The sequence below is a fragment of the Neovison vison genome, chromosome 10 (genome assembly GCF_020171115.1).
Source record: "Neovison vison isolate M4711 chromosome 10, ASM_NN_V1, whole genome shotgun sequence".
Classification (NCBI taxonomy): domain Eukaryota; kingdom Metazoa; phylum Chordata; class Mammalia; order Carnivora; family Mustelidae; genus Neogale; species Neogale vison.
The window spans coordinates 43,478,269-43,497,514 of record NC_058100.1 but is presented as its reverse complement, the minus strand read 5'-3'; the positions used below and the strand labels follow the sequence as shown (position 1 = coordinate 43,497,514).

Below are 19,246 nucleotides of genomic sequence, written 5' to 3'. Positions count from 1 at the left end.
CTTCTCACCTGTGAAATCTAGATAACATTCCTCAAGGGTGGTTCCGAGGGGCAGATTATCCATCCAGCACAATACACTTTCAATAAATGTTTTTTTTTTCACTTTTTTTTTTTTTTTTTTTACATTTGAGGGCATTTCAATGGACCAGTATGGGACACGTGAGAGCTGTGGACATTCGGAGCTATCCGTGTCTAGAAGAGTCATATGGCAGTGGAGCTCATGGTTTGGAAGATGAATAGACTAGAAACAGGAACATGGTTCCAAAACCTCAAATCTAGCTGATGACAATTTCGGTGGAACTGAAGCAGCTGCTTATTGGGCCCGTTTCTGTCGCAGGTGCATTTCGAGGGTTAAAGCCACAATGATAAAGAACACACATGATCCGTACACTGTCAGAGTTTACAACCTGGTATGAAATTCGGACATTAAACTACTAATGAGCGGTTCAATGACAAATGGTGATGAAGTGCTACGAAGGGAAGGAACAGAATGTTCAGAGACCTTGTGCTGGGGGCGTTGTGGGGGAGGCTAATGTAATAAGGTAGGATTAAGCTGAGATAGGAAAGATGAACCTGATTTGACCAAGTGAAGGGCAGCAGAAAGTACCTTCCCCCAGGGAAATAAAAGGCCAAAACCCTGAGGTGGAAAGGCACACAATGGGTTCTTGTAAATACCTGGGTTTGTAAGGGGACGCCTTGGACAAGCTGGAGAGGGAGGCAGGATGTCAGTCCTATAGGGCCTCATCAGCCATGATAAAGGGTTTTAGTCCCAGGATGACATTCCTCCAAAATACCTACTCTATTTCAATGTCTCCCACATGTACCTAAGCAAAAGAGTCGTCTGGGGGCTCTTTATAATTTTTATTTTTGTTTAAGATTTTACTTATTTATTTGACAGAGAGAGACACAGCGAGAGAGGGAACACAAGCAGGGGGAGTGGGAGAAGGAGAAGCAGGCTTCCCGCTGAGCAGGGAGCCCGATATGGGGCTTGATCCCAGGACCCTGGAATCAAGGCCTGGGCCGAAGGCAGACGTTTAACCCCCAGGGGCTCTCTTTACTTCCAGATTTTAGTGTATATACAATCTGCTGGGGAGAACAAACTGGCAGTTGAATGTCATTTAATTCAATGTAACATGGATTTACTGAAACTTTACCAAAGCCTCATATAGGAATTTAAACTATATAATTAATATCACTTGAATGGCACTTCATTTTTTAAAATCTCATACTTGAAGAGGTAGCATTATAGCATCGTTCCTTTGCCCATAGCTCTGTTTAATCTGTAGTGCTTAAAACAGGAACTTGCGTCTATGAGACGATACAACAGGAAGTCAAAGGATAAGATATTCTTTATTTACAGTTCCCAATTTACCATCGGGTAATATTTCAAGAGAATGTTTATAAGTCTGTGTTTCCCCATAGAAATAATATTCTGGGAGAGAAGGAATAGAGGGGCAGGGCCTGCCAGCCTTCAAGGTGACAGAGAGTGGAACTGTAGCTCTAGGGCCTGTTGGTGGCTGTGTTGGGAGGGAGAAGCTGGTCTAGAACCCCCCAGCCTGACTCTAAGTTTTCTCAAGGTGTGGCCAACAGCTGATTCCAGAGAATTTTTTAAATTATTTTTTTTTCTAGGGCAATTTATCAAACAATTCATGAGCACAGAAAAAATTTTCTACTCGTGGGGCACCTGGGTGGCTCAGTGGGTTAAGCCACTACCTTCGGCTCAGGTCATGATCTTGGGGTCCTGGGATCGAGTCCCGCATCAGGCTCTCTGCTCAGCGGGGAGCCTGCTTCCCTCTCTCTCTGCCTGCCTCTCCATCTACTTGTGATTTCTCTCTGTCAAATAAATACATAAAAATCTTAAAAAAAAAATTTCTACTCGTAAAATTTGTTTCTTTTCACCATAAGTGTACTCCTAAGTCATCCTCATCTGTTTTACCCATCCCCCCACCCCCTTCCCCTCTAGTAACCATCAGTTCTCTGTAGCTGAGTCTATTTCTTGGTTTGCCTCTGTTTTTTCCCTCTGCTCATTTGTTTTGTTTCTTAACATATGAGTGAAATCACATGGTACTTTTTTCTCTGACTTCTTTCACTAAACATAGTACCCTATGCCCTCTAGATCCATCCATGTTGTTGCAAATGGCAATATTTCATTCTTTCTTATGGCTGAGTAATATTCCTGTGTGTGTGTATAGCACACTTCTTTGTCCATTCCTCTATTGATGAACACTTGAGCTGCTTCCATAGTTTGGCTGTCGTAAATAATGGTTCCAGACAATTTAGAACTCCACTTTGGTTTACACTTTGGAGATAAAGTTTGAAAGAAACAGAGGATTTAAAAGGGTGTTTTATAAAATGTTTCTTAATGACATTTCAAGAGGAAACCACTTGCAAGGAAATTCTTTGCTTACCCTTCTTACTTCTTTCAACCAATAAGTACCTGCCTATCTCAAGGGGTTATTGCTAGCCTCCAACAAAATGTGTGTGTGTATGAGAGAGAGAGAGAGAGATTGGGGTGGGCAGGGGAGCTTTGTTGACTGCAAAGCAGTGGAGGAATGCAAGGTGCCATGATTTTCATTACAGCAGGGTCTCAGCCAACAGGTCCAGTCCCCAAGAGGATAAACCAACTTTAAACACACAGCTCGAATATGAGCACAGTGAAAATGTCTGCTCAAACCCTTTAGGATTTAAGCTGATTTGAATCACAGAAAGGGCCAAGCTACACCGTAGACGGCTTGGATAAGAATGGGAAATCTAACCCTGGTAAGGACAAGTAATACAATTTAAAGGAAACATTAAACACATTATCAGCTCTAAATGGCTTGTTAAACTCTGATGTATCAGATCATCAGGGACCAGGTACAGCAGAGAAAGGTAGGGTGGGTAGGGAATTTGGAGCTCTGTGACCTGGCTAAGGGACTGTTTGGGGACCCACGGGTCAGTAGATCACATAGGGTCACTAGCCATCTGCCAGGACTGAGTCACTATCTGGGATGCAGACTTTGGGTGTTAAAATCATGAAAGCCCTGGGTCAACCAGGAGGAACTGGTCCCCCTAAGGCCACCCCAGCTCTGTTTCTTTCCTTTTTTTTTTTTTTTTTTAAAGATTTTATTTATTCATTTGACAGACAGAGATCACACAAGTAGGCAGAGAGGCAGGCAGAGAGAAAGAGAAAGAGAAAGAGAAGCAGGCCTCTTGCTGAGCAGAGAGCCCGATGCGGGGCTCCATCCCAGGACCCTGGGATCATGACCTGAGCCGAAAGCAGAGGCTTTAACCCACTGAGCCACCCAGGCGCCGCACCCCCCAGCTCTGTTTCTGATACACTCTATGAAGAACAGTCCACGTCACTTCTCCACACCTCCTCTCTTCTGTTCATAAATGCAATTATCCTGCCTTCCTCTTCTACAGAGGAATTCTTCTTCCTTATCAAACATCACTAAATTCTACTACCCCCAAACCAGAATGGAGATGTGCCAGTGGATTTTTTTTTTTTTTAATTTGTGGGAACACCCAGAAACACTGGATACTTATGAGATCAAAGTTTCCAGAACAACTTAGGAGTTTATTGTCAATAGTAGGTCTCGAAGCTGTGAAGGGAATCTAGAGATGAAATTTGGTGGGGTGTCCTGAGGATGGAGGTGAGGGGAGAGAAAGGGAGAAGGTAATTCAGAGCAGCTAGTCAGGATACTGTTTCCAGAAAGAAGCAGTGCTGGGAGCGTCTGTGGACAGAGTCCCAGGAAACTGCCCAGCTGGAATTCAGGTTACTGTGAAGGAAGAAGTCTTATGTGGGAACTAATGGGAACCCAGACCCTGAGAAGATTCAGCTTCTTGGAGGATCTAAAGAGGCTGAGGAAAGTGGATCTTGTTTTAAACAGGAGGTTAGAGCGTGGAAGAACAGAATGATGAAAAGGATGTAGCTACCAAGTGAACAGCAGATAAAGAGGTGAGACGGAGCAGCTGGAATCTGTCTGCAGTCTGAGTTAGAGCCCCATGAAACTATGCGCCCAGAACTTCTCGACTCCGGACAGTTCATAGGCTGAGATCTCCTTGAACTGCAGGTTCCTAACTGGGCACTTAATGGTGTCTTTACACAGCAAAGAGCATTCAGAAGGGATGTGCAAAAGCAAAGAATTCAGTCAGAACTGTGAGGTGCTCTGTCTAAACGCAGTAGTTATTCAGAGAAGGGGTTCTGGAATCCTGGACAAGAAGACAGGCTTCCTGTGGGTTAAGAGTTGGCCTGAAAGAAAGAAGGATGACATTCTCGGTGTGAGGTATCATGGCCAAAGTGAAGCTATGGAACACGCCCATTTAAAAGCAGAGGAGGCTGGTTGGGAAGTAAATGAGAACTGAAGCCGAGTTTGACAATGTTTCCCAAACTTTGACTTTATGGCACTCATTGAAAATGGTCATAACAGAGTAGGATAAAGGGAGGCAGCCCTTAGCAGCACCGGGCTCTGCCTTGTGAACCTCACTAAAACTCACGGTGTACACAACCCATTGGCTGATAAAGTCTAGAATGAGTGAGGAATTGGGTAGTGCAGTCCCCGAAGTTAACCAGATGGAGACATTCAGAGTAGATTTGTTCCCACGTGGGGAAACCATGTCAAAGCTGGAATAGGAAAATGCAATGTTAAATATGGCACTTTCAGAAAAACATGACGATCACATTGTCTAGGAAGCATGGAAATAGGTGATGGTTTACGAAAAGAAAGAGGATGCTATTTTAAGAATAAAAGAAGTTATTATTCTTTTGTATCATTAGTGATTCAGTTGAGGTACTTCTAGTCACCGAATATTATTGAAACAATCATGCTGCAAAGATTTAAATACTTTTAAAATGAAGTATGAGCAATATTATTTCTTCTGCCTTGGTTTGGGTGATAGTGATGATGTCACCATTCAAGGTATCCTGCGTGTCAATTTAAAAAAAATTATTTAATCTGAATAAATTAGACAAATATTGAATTAAAAAATTCATTTCCTGGGTGCCTGGCTGGCTCGGTCCATGGAGCGTGCGACTCTTGATCTCAAGGTTGTGGGTTTGAGCCTCACCTTGGGTGTAGAAATGACTTGAAAATAAAATCTTAAAAAAAAATTCGTTTCCTACCATCTAGAAGGCAGTAAGCTAGACACCAGGGAAATGATAATGAGAAAGACAGCTGATGTGGAACTCCTAATCTCAGCAGAGAACCTGAAATATAAAACAGCCAGGTTCATTCCATGGCAGCGAGCTCGCAGGTGAAAGCATATGTATGAGGAAGAGGTAATGAATTCTGGAGCAGTGGGAGAGTCTTTGATATCTTAGCTGGAGCCCAAGGGATGAATATAATCAAATAGACACAGAGAAGGGAAAAGCTGGAACAAAGAACGCATGAACTTGAATGTGCGAGGTTACACCAAGCGTCCTTTGAAGAGGGTGACTCCCTTAGTGTGAGGAGCAGAATCGAGCGCGGGGGCACGAATCAGGGGAGGGGTGAGGAGGGAGGGATAAGAGGTGAGACCGGAAAAGAGTAGCATCTTCTGAAACTTCTCTCGGTGGAGAAGAGTTTTTCCATTGGTCTCTCCTAAAGAGACACTGTAGTGTGTGGACAGGAGCATGGGCTCTGGAGCCTTTCTGGTCTCAGCTCTGCCGCTTGCTGGCTGGGCCACCTAGGGCAGATTGTCTAATCTCTCCATCTGTGAGATATGCCTAACGATACGGTCCTCATAACGTCTTTGTGAAGACTGAATGAGTTAATGCAGGCAAACCATTGAGAACAGGGCCTGGAATGTTGAAAGTCATCAATACAGGTCAGCCGTCATTACCATTTTAACATAATCAGCAATAAGGTCATTATTTTGGTTCTGTTAGGAAAATGCAGTTTTAAATCTGAATTTGTCTCTCTTTTTAAGAAAGATTTATTTATTTGAGAGAGAGAGAGAGAAAGCATGAACTCGAGTGCACAGGTCAGGGGAAGGAGCAGAGGGGGCAGGAGAGAGAGAATCTCAAGCAGACTCCCGGCTGAGCAGAGCCCAAGGCGGGGACTGATCTCAGGACCCTGAGATCATGCCCTGAGCCAAAGTCTAGACTAAGACTCCCAACAGACTGAGCCACCCAGGTGCCCCCTGTACTTGTCTTGTTCATAGATGTACCACATGACTTCATAGGTTTTGTCAGGGGAGGAACTTGCTGAAATAGCCTTCTCCACATATCTTACAAGAATACTCATCTACTACAGTGCCTGATAATCGCCACTGCAGGGGGGTTAGACTCAGAGGATTTTAGGAGGTCCTTTATAAAGTATTCATCCTGTAGGAAGAGGAGGTCCCTTATAAAGTGTTCATCCTGTAGGAAGCAGGAGCTTGGCATGGATTAGTTTACTGCACTAGGCAGGGAAGAGAGGGTTAACGCAAGGAAATGCAATGTTGGATAGTTAAGAAAGAAGGTTCTAGCTTAGAGAATCTAGTGGGAGAGTGGGAGTCTTAGGTCAGGTCTTTAGCGCCCTTTGGAAACTAGGGATCATTTTAGTATTAAGAGGGGAAAAGGGAAATCAGTTGAAAAGGAGAGGGGTGCAGAGAAGAGAGAATTATTTACTTCACAGTATTGTTTAGGGCCAACCTTGTTAATAAAATGTAGCTGAAATGCCTTAAATGAAGCTACAGTCAAGTCTCGGTGATTTGACCCAGCTTGTCTAAAAAATATTGAGGCTATAAGCTTTCATACATTTTATATAAAATGATTATTGACACTAATATAAAATAAAAAATTATGTTAAATGTATGTTTATATGTTTACATATTTACTATATAATATATATTTATTATATATTATACACCTTTTATATATTTACATACATTTATAATATACACATTTCCCTTATTATATATTTTACATATTTATTATATAGTTATTTATATACATATATATTTATAATAGATATATTTCCCTTTTTGTTTGAAGTTAAAGCCGACTGGCAGTCAGAATATGACTACTGGGTGCTAATTTCTGGTTTGCAACTATTTTTAGTGACGGGGGGGTAGTTGGGCCAGCTCATTGCACACTTACAGCCCTGCTGAGCGGGTTTCCCCCTAGACAGGAACTAGATCACTGAAGCTCTAGCACAGAGATCGGCCCAGGTAGGTGAAATGTTCTTGTAATTGCCCCGAGGAAAAAGAGAGGGCCCAGGGGATTCTTCTGCCCAAGGGAGCCCCTTCCTGGTTATAATCTGATTAGTTAATGTGTATTCCACCAGATGGGTGGAATCAAACCTTCTAAGGTATTGTGGTTAGAATGTTTTAAAATGTCTGGAAACTCCTGGAAATGTGAGAAGTCATCTTTCTTTTTCAAAGGACCATCTTCTTGTGGTTCACATGTGGGCTTTTGAAACTGAAACTCCAGCACGCCTGTGGCTGTAGGGTGGAGTCTGTTTTCCCTTTCCCTCCACCGTTGGGGTGCACATGAAGGCTGTCAAATGCTTGACTTGATTAATGTTTGCGTTTTGATAAACAGAGCTCTAAGGTAGCAGGAACCTATTAAAGACAGTCCTTGATTTCTTCAGTTCTCTCTGAAAGACCTGGCCTTCTCAAGCTTGTTAGTGTCATTGAAATCATTTATACATGAGTCTGCCTGGACTGTTTTGGAAATGAGCTACAACAACAACAAAAAATATCAGGAGGGTACCTAAGTGGGTTGAAAGATGGCAGGGCCAAAACATTATGTAGATACGCATTGTATATCTAAGATGAGATACTACAAATTAAGCATCATTGAAGTTGCTCCTTGAAGTCAGCTTAAATACAGAGTCTTACCCATTGTAGGTACTGAGTTGTCTTTTTTTTTTTTTTAAAGATTTATTTATTTATTTATTTATTTATTGAGAGGGAGAGAGGGAGAGGCAGAGAGAGAGACTCTTCAGCAGCTACCCTGCTGAGTGTGGAGCCCGTCAAAGGGCTCAATCCCACAACTGGAGATCATGACCCAAGAGTTGAATGGTCCCCTGACTGAACCTCCCAGGCTCCCCAGTATTGAATTGTCTTGAAACTGAATGTGCCGCAGTCATCAGGAAAGTTAAAAAGATAAGCCCCTTCATTGGCCCTGGGCAACCAACCGAAACAAAACAAAAGACCAGGCCATATCTACACTTGGACTATGGTATCTTACTTTGTTTGCTTAACTTCAAGAAAAGTCTAATGAGATAGGAGCCAGTCAAGAGGAGAACAGGTGAAATAATCAAAATTGGGGCTTCCATATCCCTTCCACAAGGAGCTACTTAAATAGTGTAAAGCAGTGTAAGCAGTAAAGGATGATGTTATGGCTGAACTGTGTCTCCCTAAAGCTCATATATTGAAGCCCCAACCCTCAGTACCTCAGAATGGGACTGTATTTGGAGACAGGGTCTCCGAGGAGGTAATTAAGTTAAAATAGGAGCACTGAGGGTGGGCCCTCACCCAATGTGATTAGTGTCCTTATAAGCAGAGATGAAGATACACAGGAAGAGACAGACGTCAGACACATGCACACACACCATCAACCATGTTAAGACATAGGGAGCGGGCAGCCATCTACAAGCTAGAGAAAGAGGCCTCAGGAGAAAACAATCCTGTTGGGAAGGAGCTTCCTCAGTGGCTCCAGAGAGAGGGCGACCCTGCCGACACCTTGATCATAACCGTCCAGCCTCCAGAACTGCGAGAAAATAAATTTCTGTTGTTTAAGCCACTCAGTCTGTGGTACATGGTTACAGCAGCCAAAGCTGACTAACATAGATGATAACAGATATGATCAAATAATTTAAAATTAGGAAAGGTCTAGGAAAAAAATGTGATTATCTTAGGATACCTCTATGTCAGGTTTTCTTTTTTTTTAATGTCAGGTTTTCTTAAAGCAAGTTCTGTATACTACCCATATTAGAATTACCGATGATATTTTTTAAAAAGCGGGCTCCCCGGCTCCTCTGGGAGTACTAAAACGTTCTGGTAGGAGACAATCTATCTTTTCAGTAGACATCCCGAGTGGTGTTTTGTACACTAACATTTGAGACCCACAGTGGAAGGTGCTGTTCAACCTCTCGCCCTTCTCTGGGCCTGGCTGGTTAGTACTAAATACAGCTCAGGAGAGCGCTGGTCGGTCTGGTGCTGTGGCAGCGGCACACTGGTCCAGGAGCCAGGTACAAACCCCACTGTACAGTCTTTCTACGTGTCAGCCAGTGTTTACCAGCATTTGGGGGAATCCTGAAGGGGACAGACCAAATAGAATCCATGTGCCATACCCGTCTTACTCACTTAAAAATATAATGATATATAAAGAAGAATCTATACAACTTGACACCAAGAAAACAAACAATCCAATTAAAAAATGAGCAGGGGACATAAATGACATTTTTCCAAAGAAGACATCCAGACTTCCAGGGACACATGAAAAGATGCTCAACATCATGAATCATCAGGGAAATGCAAATCAAAACAACAATGAGCTATCACCTCGCACCTCACAGAATGGCTAACATCAAAACATAAGATAGAACAAGTGTTGGTGAGGATGTGGAGAAAAAGGGACTCTCGTTCATTGTTGAGAGCAATGCAAGCTGGTGCAGCCTCTGTGGAAAACAGTTCCTCAAAAAACTAAAAATGGAACTACCATACGATTCAGCAATTCCACTACAAGGTATTTACCCAAAGAAAACAAAGAAGCTAATTCAAAAAGATATACCCACCCCCATGTTTATTACAGCATCGTTCATAATAGCCCAGATATGGAAGCAACCCAAGTGTTCATCCACAGATGAATGGATAAAGAAGACGTGGGGCACGCGCGTGCGCGTACACACACACACACACACACACACACACAATACACAGAGGAATATTACTCAGCCATAAAAAGAATGAAATCTTACCATTTTCAACAACATGGATGGATCTAGAGAGAATAGTGCTAAGTGAAATAAATTCTCCAGAGAAATATAAACACCATACAATTTCACTTATACGTGGAATTTAAGAAACAAAGCAAAGGAACAAAGAAAAAAATATATAAACCAAGGAAGAGCTTCTTAACTATAGAGAACAAACTGGGGGTTCCTGATAGGAGGTGGGTAGGAGGATGGGTAAAATAAGTGAAAGGGACTAAGAATATACTTATTGTGATGAATTATATATAGAATTGATGAATCATTATATTGCGCACCTATAAGTAATATAACACTTTATGTTAACTATACGTGAATTTAAAAAAAGAATATGATGGCATCTTTTGAACAACAACCTACCGTACCTATATTATTTCTCTCATGAGATTTATTTACGGACGCTATTACCTTGGTACCTAAATTCTCAAAGAAAATACAGAAAACTGGAAAGAGCATATCTAACTTTTCTATTGGTACACGTTAGTTGAAATTATATGGAAAGTTCTCTGATAGGGCCTGTGCCTTTTTATGCCCCACGCGGTTAAAATATAATATTAGTGAAGGAGGTAAATAACATCTATAAATAAAAACAAATTAATAATAAATGGAAAGGAATCTAATCAATTGGTTCAGCCAGGCTCTGTGCTTTCATGCTTCTCCTCATCGCCAGGGCGAATGGGAATAGAAAGCATTCTTTCATATGGCATAAGAGTGAATTCTTTTTCTTTCACCTGCAGACCAACAAGCTAATTAAAGGGAGAGAGAGAGAGAGATAGTTAAATAGTTGAGAGTCCAAAGCAAATACAGTAACAAATATCTTCAAAATAGACAGAATAGGTGCCATTCTGATTTATTAAACATGTTAGTTCACTAGGGACATGTAAAAACGACCCCTGACCCTATTTACAAATTTGATGAAGGCATATAAGATTTTATGAGGTTTTTAAAAAACTGAAATGTAGGTAGGCCATTTGAGAACGTTCAGGTGAGCAGGTCATTGAGTTATTTGTCTGTTATCCTTATGGGGGTCAGCGTTTGAAACAGAATGCAGCTCCAGTGTCCGGGAGTGACCAGGTCTGTCCAGGGATACCTATGGCCACCATTTTTGTTACTTAACGGCACTTAATGGCAGGAGCTGCCTCAGTGCTTTTCCCTGCTCAATTAACTAAATTTCAGTGTCTCTGTGTAGACCATCCATTCCCACTGGAGTCCTTTTTTTTTTTTTTCTTTAGGGGGATGGGGACATAGATGGGGAATTGGAATTTTCATTCATGTTCTGGGTGCTCTCCAGAAAGAAGAATTCTGGCACTGAAAATGAATTGATTTTAAACTCTAGACCTTAATCCTCTGGGGAGGTTCAGAAGAGATGCCGTGAGAGCAACTGGGCTTCGTTAGGAAAGAAAAGAGGACACCCAGCCTTCAAGGAGCCGGCTTCCCAGTCTGGGCACTGATCGGTTTGTCAGAGGAGGCAGAGCCCTAACAATGAGAACCGGCTGTGTCGGCTGAAGGCGGCTCTCGGTTTGGACCGCGGCGCTCCTCGTGCGCTGTAAGGCTCGCCGCTCATTACCCGGCCTTTCTGAGCCGCCCTCTTCCTGGGAACTGGGTTCGGCGAGGTCCCGCCGGCCTAGGGACCAGGCGACCCCAAGGGCCTGACCCGCGGACGAGCGGGATCCGGGACGCGGGCGGCGGCCGCGGCGCCTTCATTAGAGGGCGCTCTGGGGGCAGCTCCGCCGCAGTGTCGGCTCCCGCCGCTTCCTCCCGCCGCCCCTCCGCGCCACCCCAGCGAACGCGGCCGGGCCCGGGGGAACGAGTCTCGGCGCCGCCGGGGACCCGGCGCGGGCCGCGCCGCAGCCGGAGCGGAGTCGGGCCCCGCCGCCGCCTCCTTCCGCCGGCCCCGCCGCTGGCCATGCATTCTTCCGGCTCCTCTGGCTCCCGCAGCCCGGGCCGGGGCCCGGCCAGCCCGAGGTAACCTCCGGCTCGGCGGGCGCAGGCCCCGGGGCTGCGGCGGCGGCGCCGGGCCCGGAGAGGTGCGGAGGGGGCGGGGAAGGGGTGTCGTCGCCGTGCGGCCCGGGGAGGAGGCGGCGGCGGCGGCGGCGGCGGCGGCATGAGGGACGAGGGCGCGGTAGGCCCCGAGGAGGAGGCGGGGGCGTGGGGCATCCGCCCGCCTCCCCGGACCCGCCCCGGTGACAGGTCCGGCCTCTGAGTCCCCGCCGTCCCTCTGTCCGCAGGCAGCTGCGAGGGGAGTAGGGCGCCCGCGCGCCCGCTCGCGCCGCGCCTCGGCCGCTGCCGCGTCCATGACCGCGACCCCTCGGCCGGGGACACCCGCCGCCGCCGCCGCCGCCGCGCCGCACCGCGCCCTGGGCCGCCAGCCCCCGGCCCCGCTCGCCCCCGCGCACCACAGCCCGCCGTCCGCACCCGCCGAGGTGAGCCCGGCGCGCGGGCCGCCCCCGCCGCCGCGACCCCTTCCCGGGGCGGCGGAAACCGCTGCGGGCGCCCCTCGTCCCCCCCAACCCCCGAGCACTGCCGTCGCTTCTTCCTCCGCGCCTCTTCCATCACCCCTCGCTCGTCTGCCCTCTGCTCGGGGACTTCATTCTCCTCATCCGTGGCCCCGGTGCCTTCACCTCCTCTGGCTTTTGCTCCCCTCCCCCTACTCCCGTCCTTCCTCCTTTGGCCGGGTGAGCCCCTACTTTCTTCCTCTCTGCCCTCTCTTCTAGGCCCCTCTCCCTTTTTCCCCTAAAAAAAGGGGGTGGGTGGGCAAAAACCCCTTTGCCGCAAACGAACACTGTTGGCACAACTCTCTGCTAATGCGAGAGAGCTTTCTAAGGCACGGCCGATGTCCGGGAATGGGGGTGGTGCGGGTACCCAGGTTCTCATAGCTGGGAAAGGGGATCGGGTCCCTGCAACAGCCTTCTGTCACCCGTGTCGTCAGTTTGGGGAGGCTGAGGCTGTCTGAAGCAAGTGGGTCTGTTTTTCTTCCTGAAAGTGCCCACAGCAGACTGCAGTGAGGCGCGGTGCGGGGACGGCCGCTGATTAGTTAGTGGGAATAGTATTATCATTTGCTAAATATATTATGACATACCCTGTGCCTCTGCGAACAGCTCCCTTGACCTTGTGCGGCTCCTCCTCCCTCGCTCTCTGTCCCCCTCTGGAATTTCCCGGAGAGATCACGGAGGTACTACACCGGGAGAAAGCTTAGATCTACTCGGTTTTCCTGGTGGTTTTGTGCTGGAGGCGGATTTCTGTGTGTGACTATGTGGATGTGTATAATCCATTTTCCTTTTTAAATGAATGTTTCTTTCACCTCAGAAAGACAGGACGGACGCCAATGTGAGCATGGCTGTGACTTTGGAAGAAGCTCCGTGGCTGGGCTGGATCTTGGTGAAAGCCCTGATGAGGTTTGCCTTCATGGTCGCCAACAACCTGGTTGCTATTTCATCCTACATCTGCTATGTAATTATACTTCAGCCCCTTCGACTGCTGGACAGTAAGCGGTTCTGGTATATTGAAGGAATCATGTATAAATGGCTTTTAGGAATGGTGGCTTCTTGGGGATGGTATGCTGGATATACAGGTAAGAGCGTGAGCACTTTTGTTTAACGCGCATGAAACAATTTGTAATGTTATGCTTAAGTCAGGAGCCATGATTAAATATATATTACATTTTGGGTTGAAAGATGCTTTGCTGCTTTGGCAAAAAAAAAAATAGAAAACAATTCTGTTGAGTTTTTTTCAGAATCCCAATTTAGGAAGGATGATATTTTCAGATGCGTAATTTCATAGTTATATACTGATAAATCTGTTAAATAATATGTTTTTAATGTGCTTGACATTTATCAAAATCCGTTTGCCAAAACTCACCTAGAGAAATAGGAGTGGGTTATATAGGACTTGAGGGCTTATAAAATGAAATAACATATTTAGCCCATAAATATAGTAGGAATTTAGAAGAAGGACTGAGCCATATTTGTACTGAGATAGTTTAGTAAGTTTTTTCATTTAATGTCATATTGTACTGTGTTAACACCTTAAGTCAAGCAAAACATGGCTTTCTTTTCTCTTACGTCGGTTTCTTTTGTTTACTGGAATCTATATTTTAATCTCATAAATCTGTATGAGACTTAAATATAAGAATTAAGTTTTATCTATGTTCATTTATATTCTGGGTGTCTTTAAGTAGATTTATATTTCTGCCTTTAAATTGCATTTTGGGGAACAGGAGTAATGCTATTCTGAAGCGGACTTTTAAAGAACTAAATGAGAAGTAGTGTTTATTTTTATTTTCTGTTTAGAAGCCTTCCATGCTTTGAGAACTTGGGCCTCTGCTGTGAAAATTCTGTGTTGTTTATTACATTTATTTGACTTTTTTCCCCTAAGAATTAAGATGATGAGAAAAAAAAAAAGCATTGAGGTTTCTAGCACTTGTCTTAGACATTGAGGCTTTTATCATAGAATTTTATAATTGATAGCTTCCTTAGAGACCATGCCGCAGATGCTGCGGTCAGTGGAGTCTGTAGAACATAGCTTGGAAGAGTGAGGAGGGTACGAGGCTACTCCTCAGGGTCAAACAGCGTGGCAGTTCCCATTTTAAATTCTCTGTCTCCTTCTTTCCTGCCCAGGCTGCATCTGTAGATTTTATCTATGCACAGAAGAAAAGGACTGACAATGCTTAGGTTTTATGGAGTCTAACAGACTCTTGCTAGGTCAGAGTGCTCTTATTTGCCCTCAATGGAGCATTTTTTCCTTTTGGCAAAGCTGTTTGTTATTCTGCAAGACCCAAAGCTCCCAGGTCAGTGTGTATGCATTGCTCTGGGTCTCATTGTGACCCTGATACTCTTTGGATAGAGTAGGTGAGCTTCTAAGTCCTTTTTTAAGACCTTGTGGTGGTAGAGGAAAAAAACGAAGTCTCAGCTATGATGCTGAATTCTTACCTGAGTTACACTGCTATCTTAGAATTGCTTTGCTCTGTATAGTTTAAGCATCACCAAATACAGTATGTGGTACTAGTGACTTTGCTCTGCATGTAACGTACTCCTTTGCTGGTTTTAAATCAACTCACAGTATTTTTAGATAAAGTTCTAAAGTTCATTCTACTTAAACGCAATGAAATAGTGAAATGCTTGTGCTCGTGCGTGTGGTTTATTTGTGTATAGACTGTAGCATGATGAAAAGCTGAACAACATTCAACATTGACCTTGAGACTATACTGAGTGCAATGATGCTGCTTGAAGTTAGTTATTCTTTGGCCACAGCATGGCTGCAGCGCATTTCTGAGCATATATTCTTGCGTTGTCTTTCCCTCGCTGACTATGGAACTGCACAGTTTTCTTTTGCCACCTGCTTGGAAAGTGGTCTTGGCGTGATCTGCATATTTTGGTCTTTCTGAAGCATCTGTTCCCTTCAGGCTACTGCATTCTGACCACTTAAATAGAGAATATTTTAGTGTTTATATTTTAATTGGTTTTCCTATAGGTGGTGGTCATGGTCATGGCCTGATCACAAGGGAACGCAATCATGAGGTCAAACAAATGTAGGAAAGACTTTTATGGAAAGCCTCAGCTGGGTTAAAGAAGCACCACAAGCAGGGGCTGATGAGCAGATGCATCCATGAGAGAGCCTAGAAGGTTAAATTAGCGTTTGGTCTGGATTATGTGTTCCATTTCTTCCCTTTGTATCAAGAGGAAGGTGGGTTTTAGTTTTTTCCCTTCCCCTCTGCTTAAGTTTCACAAATGGAAAATTGAACATTGCCAGAGGAATTGTGCTCAGCAGATCTGGGATGTTCATGTTTTGAACATTTCAACAGCCAAACTGTGGAAAACCACTTCTGAGGAAAACTTAATTAATTAAATGTTAATTGGGAAGCTGAAAATTGAATATTGATATTGAATATCATTTTTTCAAATTGTGATATTCAGTCTGAGGCAAGTCAGTGAGCCAGCTCTGCTGCTTACATTGATTCTCTAATCTATGCTACCCTATATGGTAGGTACTTAGCCAAATGCTGCTGTTTAAATTTTAATTAATTAAAATGAAATAAAATTTAAAATACACTTTCTCAGTTGCACCAGCCACCTTTCAAGTGCTCAGTCCTGGGTGGCTAGTGGCTATTGTGCTGGAGAGCACAGACACAGAACCCTTGCATTGCCACAGAAAGTTCTGTTGGGCAAGTCTAACAAATAGTATGCCTTTCTCCTTTTTCTTCGGACTTTATCTTTATAAAAAGGATATTTTTCTAAACACGTTTCTCTTGAGAAGACAGAAAGGCTTATTAAAGCTTTTTAAAAAAGTTGTCTTTTATAAAATGTCACAAAAATGAGTCCTATAAACTCGGACTTGCTTCTTGGATGGAGAATGGTGAGCTAGTCAGCCCAAGACCTTGAACGACTATTCTTATACTTGGTGTTTTCAGAGCTGGAGTACTGCCTGTGGACCTAGAACATGAAGAAAGGGCTTTTCTGGTCTTGCTGCCTGTTTGTGACTTTCCAGGGGAACACAATTTTTGAAAGAATTCTGGTGACATTAGGGTTTTCATCTCTAGCTTGCTACTAGGTAATGGTGATTGCTGCTGCCACATTTCCTTTCATGGCAAGTGTTGTACAAACATCTCATGTTGAGGAAAATTTGTGTACTGCCTTTGCCCTAATATTTCAGAGAGCGAACCAAAAGACATACTAACGTAATTAATGATCCATTTCTGCATGTTTTATTCAGATCTGGGATAAATCATTACACTTTTCTCCCCTCAACTGAAGTGAGGACTGGCAGATTTCAGAGAGAGATTTTTTTTTTTTTAAGTAAAATATGTTCAAAATAGTTTATTTTGATCTTCATTCACTTATCTTAATAAATTCATTGTTCCTCATCCAAACACATTTCATTAAAGTCTCTTACACAGAATCATTAAAAAAAAATTCATTGTAAGTGGAAGCTCCGGAATTTCTATATAGGATAAGAGTCTTTTGGGCCATAGTCTGGCTGGAAAGGAGCTGGGATGTCAGGAGGATGCCTCTAGGTTGTTTTTGCCTAGCAAATGCTCTCTCCCTTGGATTGATGGCTTTAGGGAAAGCTGACAGAGATAGGTTTAGCTTCCTCCATTCCCCAAGTGGCAGCCGTCATGACTCTGTTAGTCTTTGTCGGTTATTTGAGTCTCTGATAGCGTCTTATTTATTTATTTTTGTTGTGGTACAAATTCATTGCACGAGAAAAACTATTAGGAATTATATCTGATGTTGAAATCCTAGAGAAAGTTTTAAAAATATATCTCCTAGAGCAGTATTTTTCCACTTTTGAGTCATAAGCCATTTAGTGTCGGGCTGAACATTAAAAAAAAAAAAGTGAAATAGAATAGAGTGAAGATGAAAAGATCATTCGTGTGTGTATCTACTAGGGAGTGCTACAGAATGGGTTTTTTACTGTGAGTCCTCTCAACATTTGAAAGGCATTGTTCTAGTGGAAAGAGCACTGCCATATAGAACTGGGAGTTGCGTGGTTTAATCTGGTTTTAACTAAAACATCTCTGCTCCCTGGTGGGGGGTGAGATCCTCAGCTGCTAGCTGCCCTTGGGGCTGGGAGCTCTTTACAGATGGAAATGTGGTCTTTCTAACCCGAGAGCCTCGTCTGTTGCCTGAAGCTCACTGAGGGCCCCTTCCGTGTTTCTTGAATGATTGCTTTTTTCTTTCTTGGTCCTAGCTGAGGTGCCTTGGCTGCCTACCTTCCTGAAACATCAGAGAGCAAGGGCACTGCCATCCGCAGAACACAGACCCTGAACTTGATGGTGTTTTTCACGCATACAAATATATGCATATATATCCATTTCCTACGGTATCACATTTGTTAATTTAACACTCCCTTATTGAGCTTCTGTTATATGTGGGAACAGGTGTCGTGGAGGTGCTGAGGTGCACAAGACATAGAGGCTATCTCTAAGGAGTTTGCAGATGCCTTGGTGGGGAAGTCGGTACACCAACAGCACAAACATCCTGGTAGAATGTTCGCATAGACGTGTACCATGGGATTAAAGAGGAAGGGCTCCTGATCTCACATCAGTGGTAGGTGATAGCCGACAAGGAATAGGGAATTTAGGGACTGAATGGCTTTAAATGCCTTTTTTTTCCCCATTAGGGAGATACTTCTCTGTTGGGCTAACTGGATAATCGGTAATTATAATAGATTTAAAAGACTTTTGTATAATATGTCAGTTTAAACTCTGGATCTTCATGATGGTAATATGAGCTAAGTATAAGCCAGGCAGGGTTGTGAAGATTTCAGGGCACTAAATGCTCACAACAGGCTCACCAGGTTGGTGTAATAACAATACCTTCCTTTTGTTATTGGTTTTGAAATTCAAACACCCAGCATCACAGTTAACTTCTTGAGCGCTGAGTTGATGTTGCCATAGGCAGATCTTTATTGACCTTTATATAATATTCCTAGAGTCCCTTCATCTTCCCTACCCATATTGCCCTTTTGTTTCTGAGACATGAAATCTCTTTCCAAAACTACAACACCTGAAAACAATGTCATAGCTAGGGATTTCTGAGGGAGGTTAAGAAAAAGTCTTGCTTCTATTGGTAGTGTACTTTTTGACGAAATTGACAAAATACTACTTCCTTGAATCTCTACCCTTACAGAGGACAACATTTCAACTGGGATTTTCGTTCTTGAGTGCTTATACTAGATTGCCATGCAAGTGAGGACTTACCTCATGATGTTGTGTCCATGGCATCATGGACGTGAATCCAGGAAAGGAGTGTTCAGGACAGCTTTTTGATTTTTATATGGAAAAACACCATTAAATGTAAATATTATTTAATGCTTTAAACTCAGCAATCTGGTAGTACTCTAAATTTGATATCTGGTCTTATTTCAAAGATCATATATAATTGAGTAGTTAATTTAGATCAGTTTTTCTAGTACAGAGGATACTCATTCACGCACACATACCCGTATGCACTGTTACGGAAAACCTGAAGCAGTATTTGCAGTGTTTGTAGTGGTTACCACCACAGACGCTGGAGTCCGAAAGAGCCGGGGAAAACACTTCCTACTTTCTTTTTATGTTCGCCTGATATTTCTTTGCCCGTCCTTTTGTTTTTAAACTTTTAAAATTACTTTGATTTAGATGTATGTCTAGTAATCAACATGGAGTTAGGTTTTGCTTTACGAGTAAATTTGGTTTTTTTAAGAACATCTGTTTAATTTTAATTTTCATTATTTATCTATTTGAGAGAGAGAGAGAAGGCACAGCGGGGAGGAGGGGCAGAGGGAGAAGGAGAAGCAGACTCCCTGCTGAGCAGGGAGTCTAATGTGGGACTTGATTCCTGCAATCATGAGCCAAGCCAAAGACCGATGCTTAACCAACTGGGCCAC

General features: G+C 43.7%; 1 protein-coding gene across 5 annotated transcripts in view; it reads left to right on the top strand.

The window, feature by feature from the left end:
* LPGAT1 (lysophosphatidylglycerol acyltransferase 1) overlaps positions 1-19,246 on the top strand; it is a 123,907-nt gene that overhangs the window by 26,329 nt on the left and 78,332 nt on the right. Inside the window, exons 1-2 of one of the 5 annotated variants that reach the window (XM_044267128.1) lie at positions 11,329-11,426; positions 13,187-13,451. In XM_044267128.1, the coding sequence (XP_044123063.1) occupies positions 13,214-13,451 (238 nt within the window). In that variant the 5' untranslated portion in view covers positions 11,329-11,426; positions 13,187-13,213. Of the gene's footprint in view, positions 1-11,328; positions 11,427-11,801; positions 11,846-12,259; positions 12,304-13,044; positions 13,452-19,246 lie in introns of those variants that run through there. The other 4 variants (XM_044267131.1, XM_044267129.1, XM_044267130.1 and 1 more) reach the window with 4 other exon arrangements.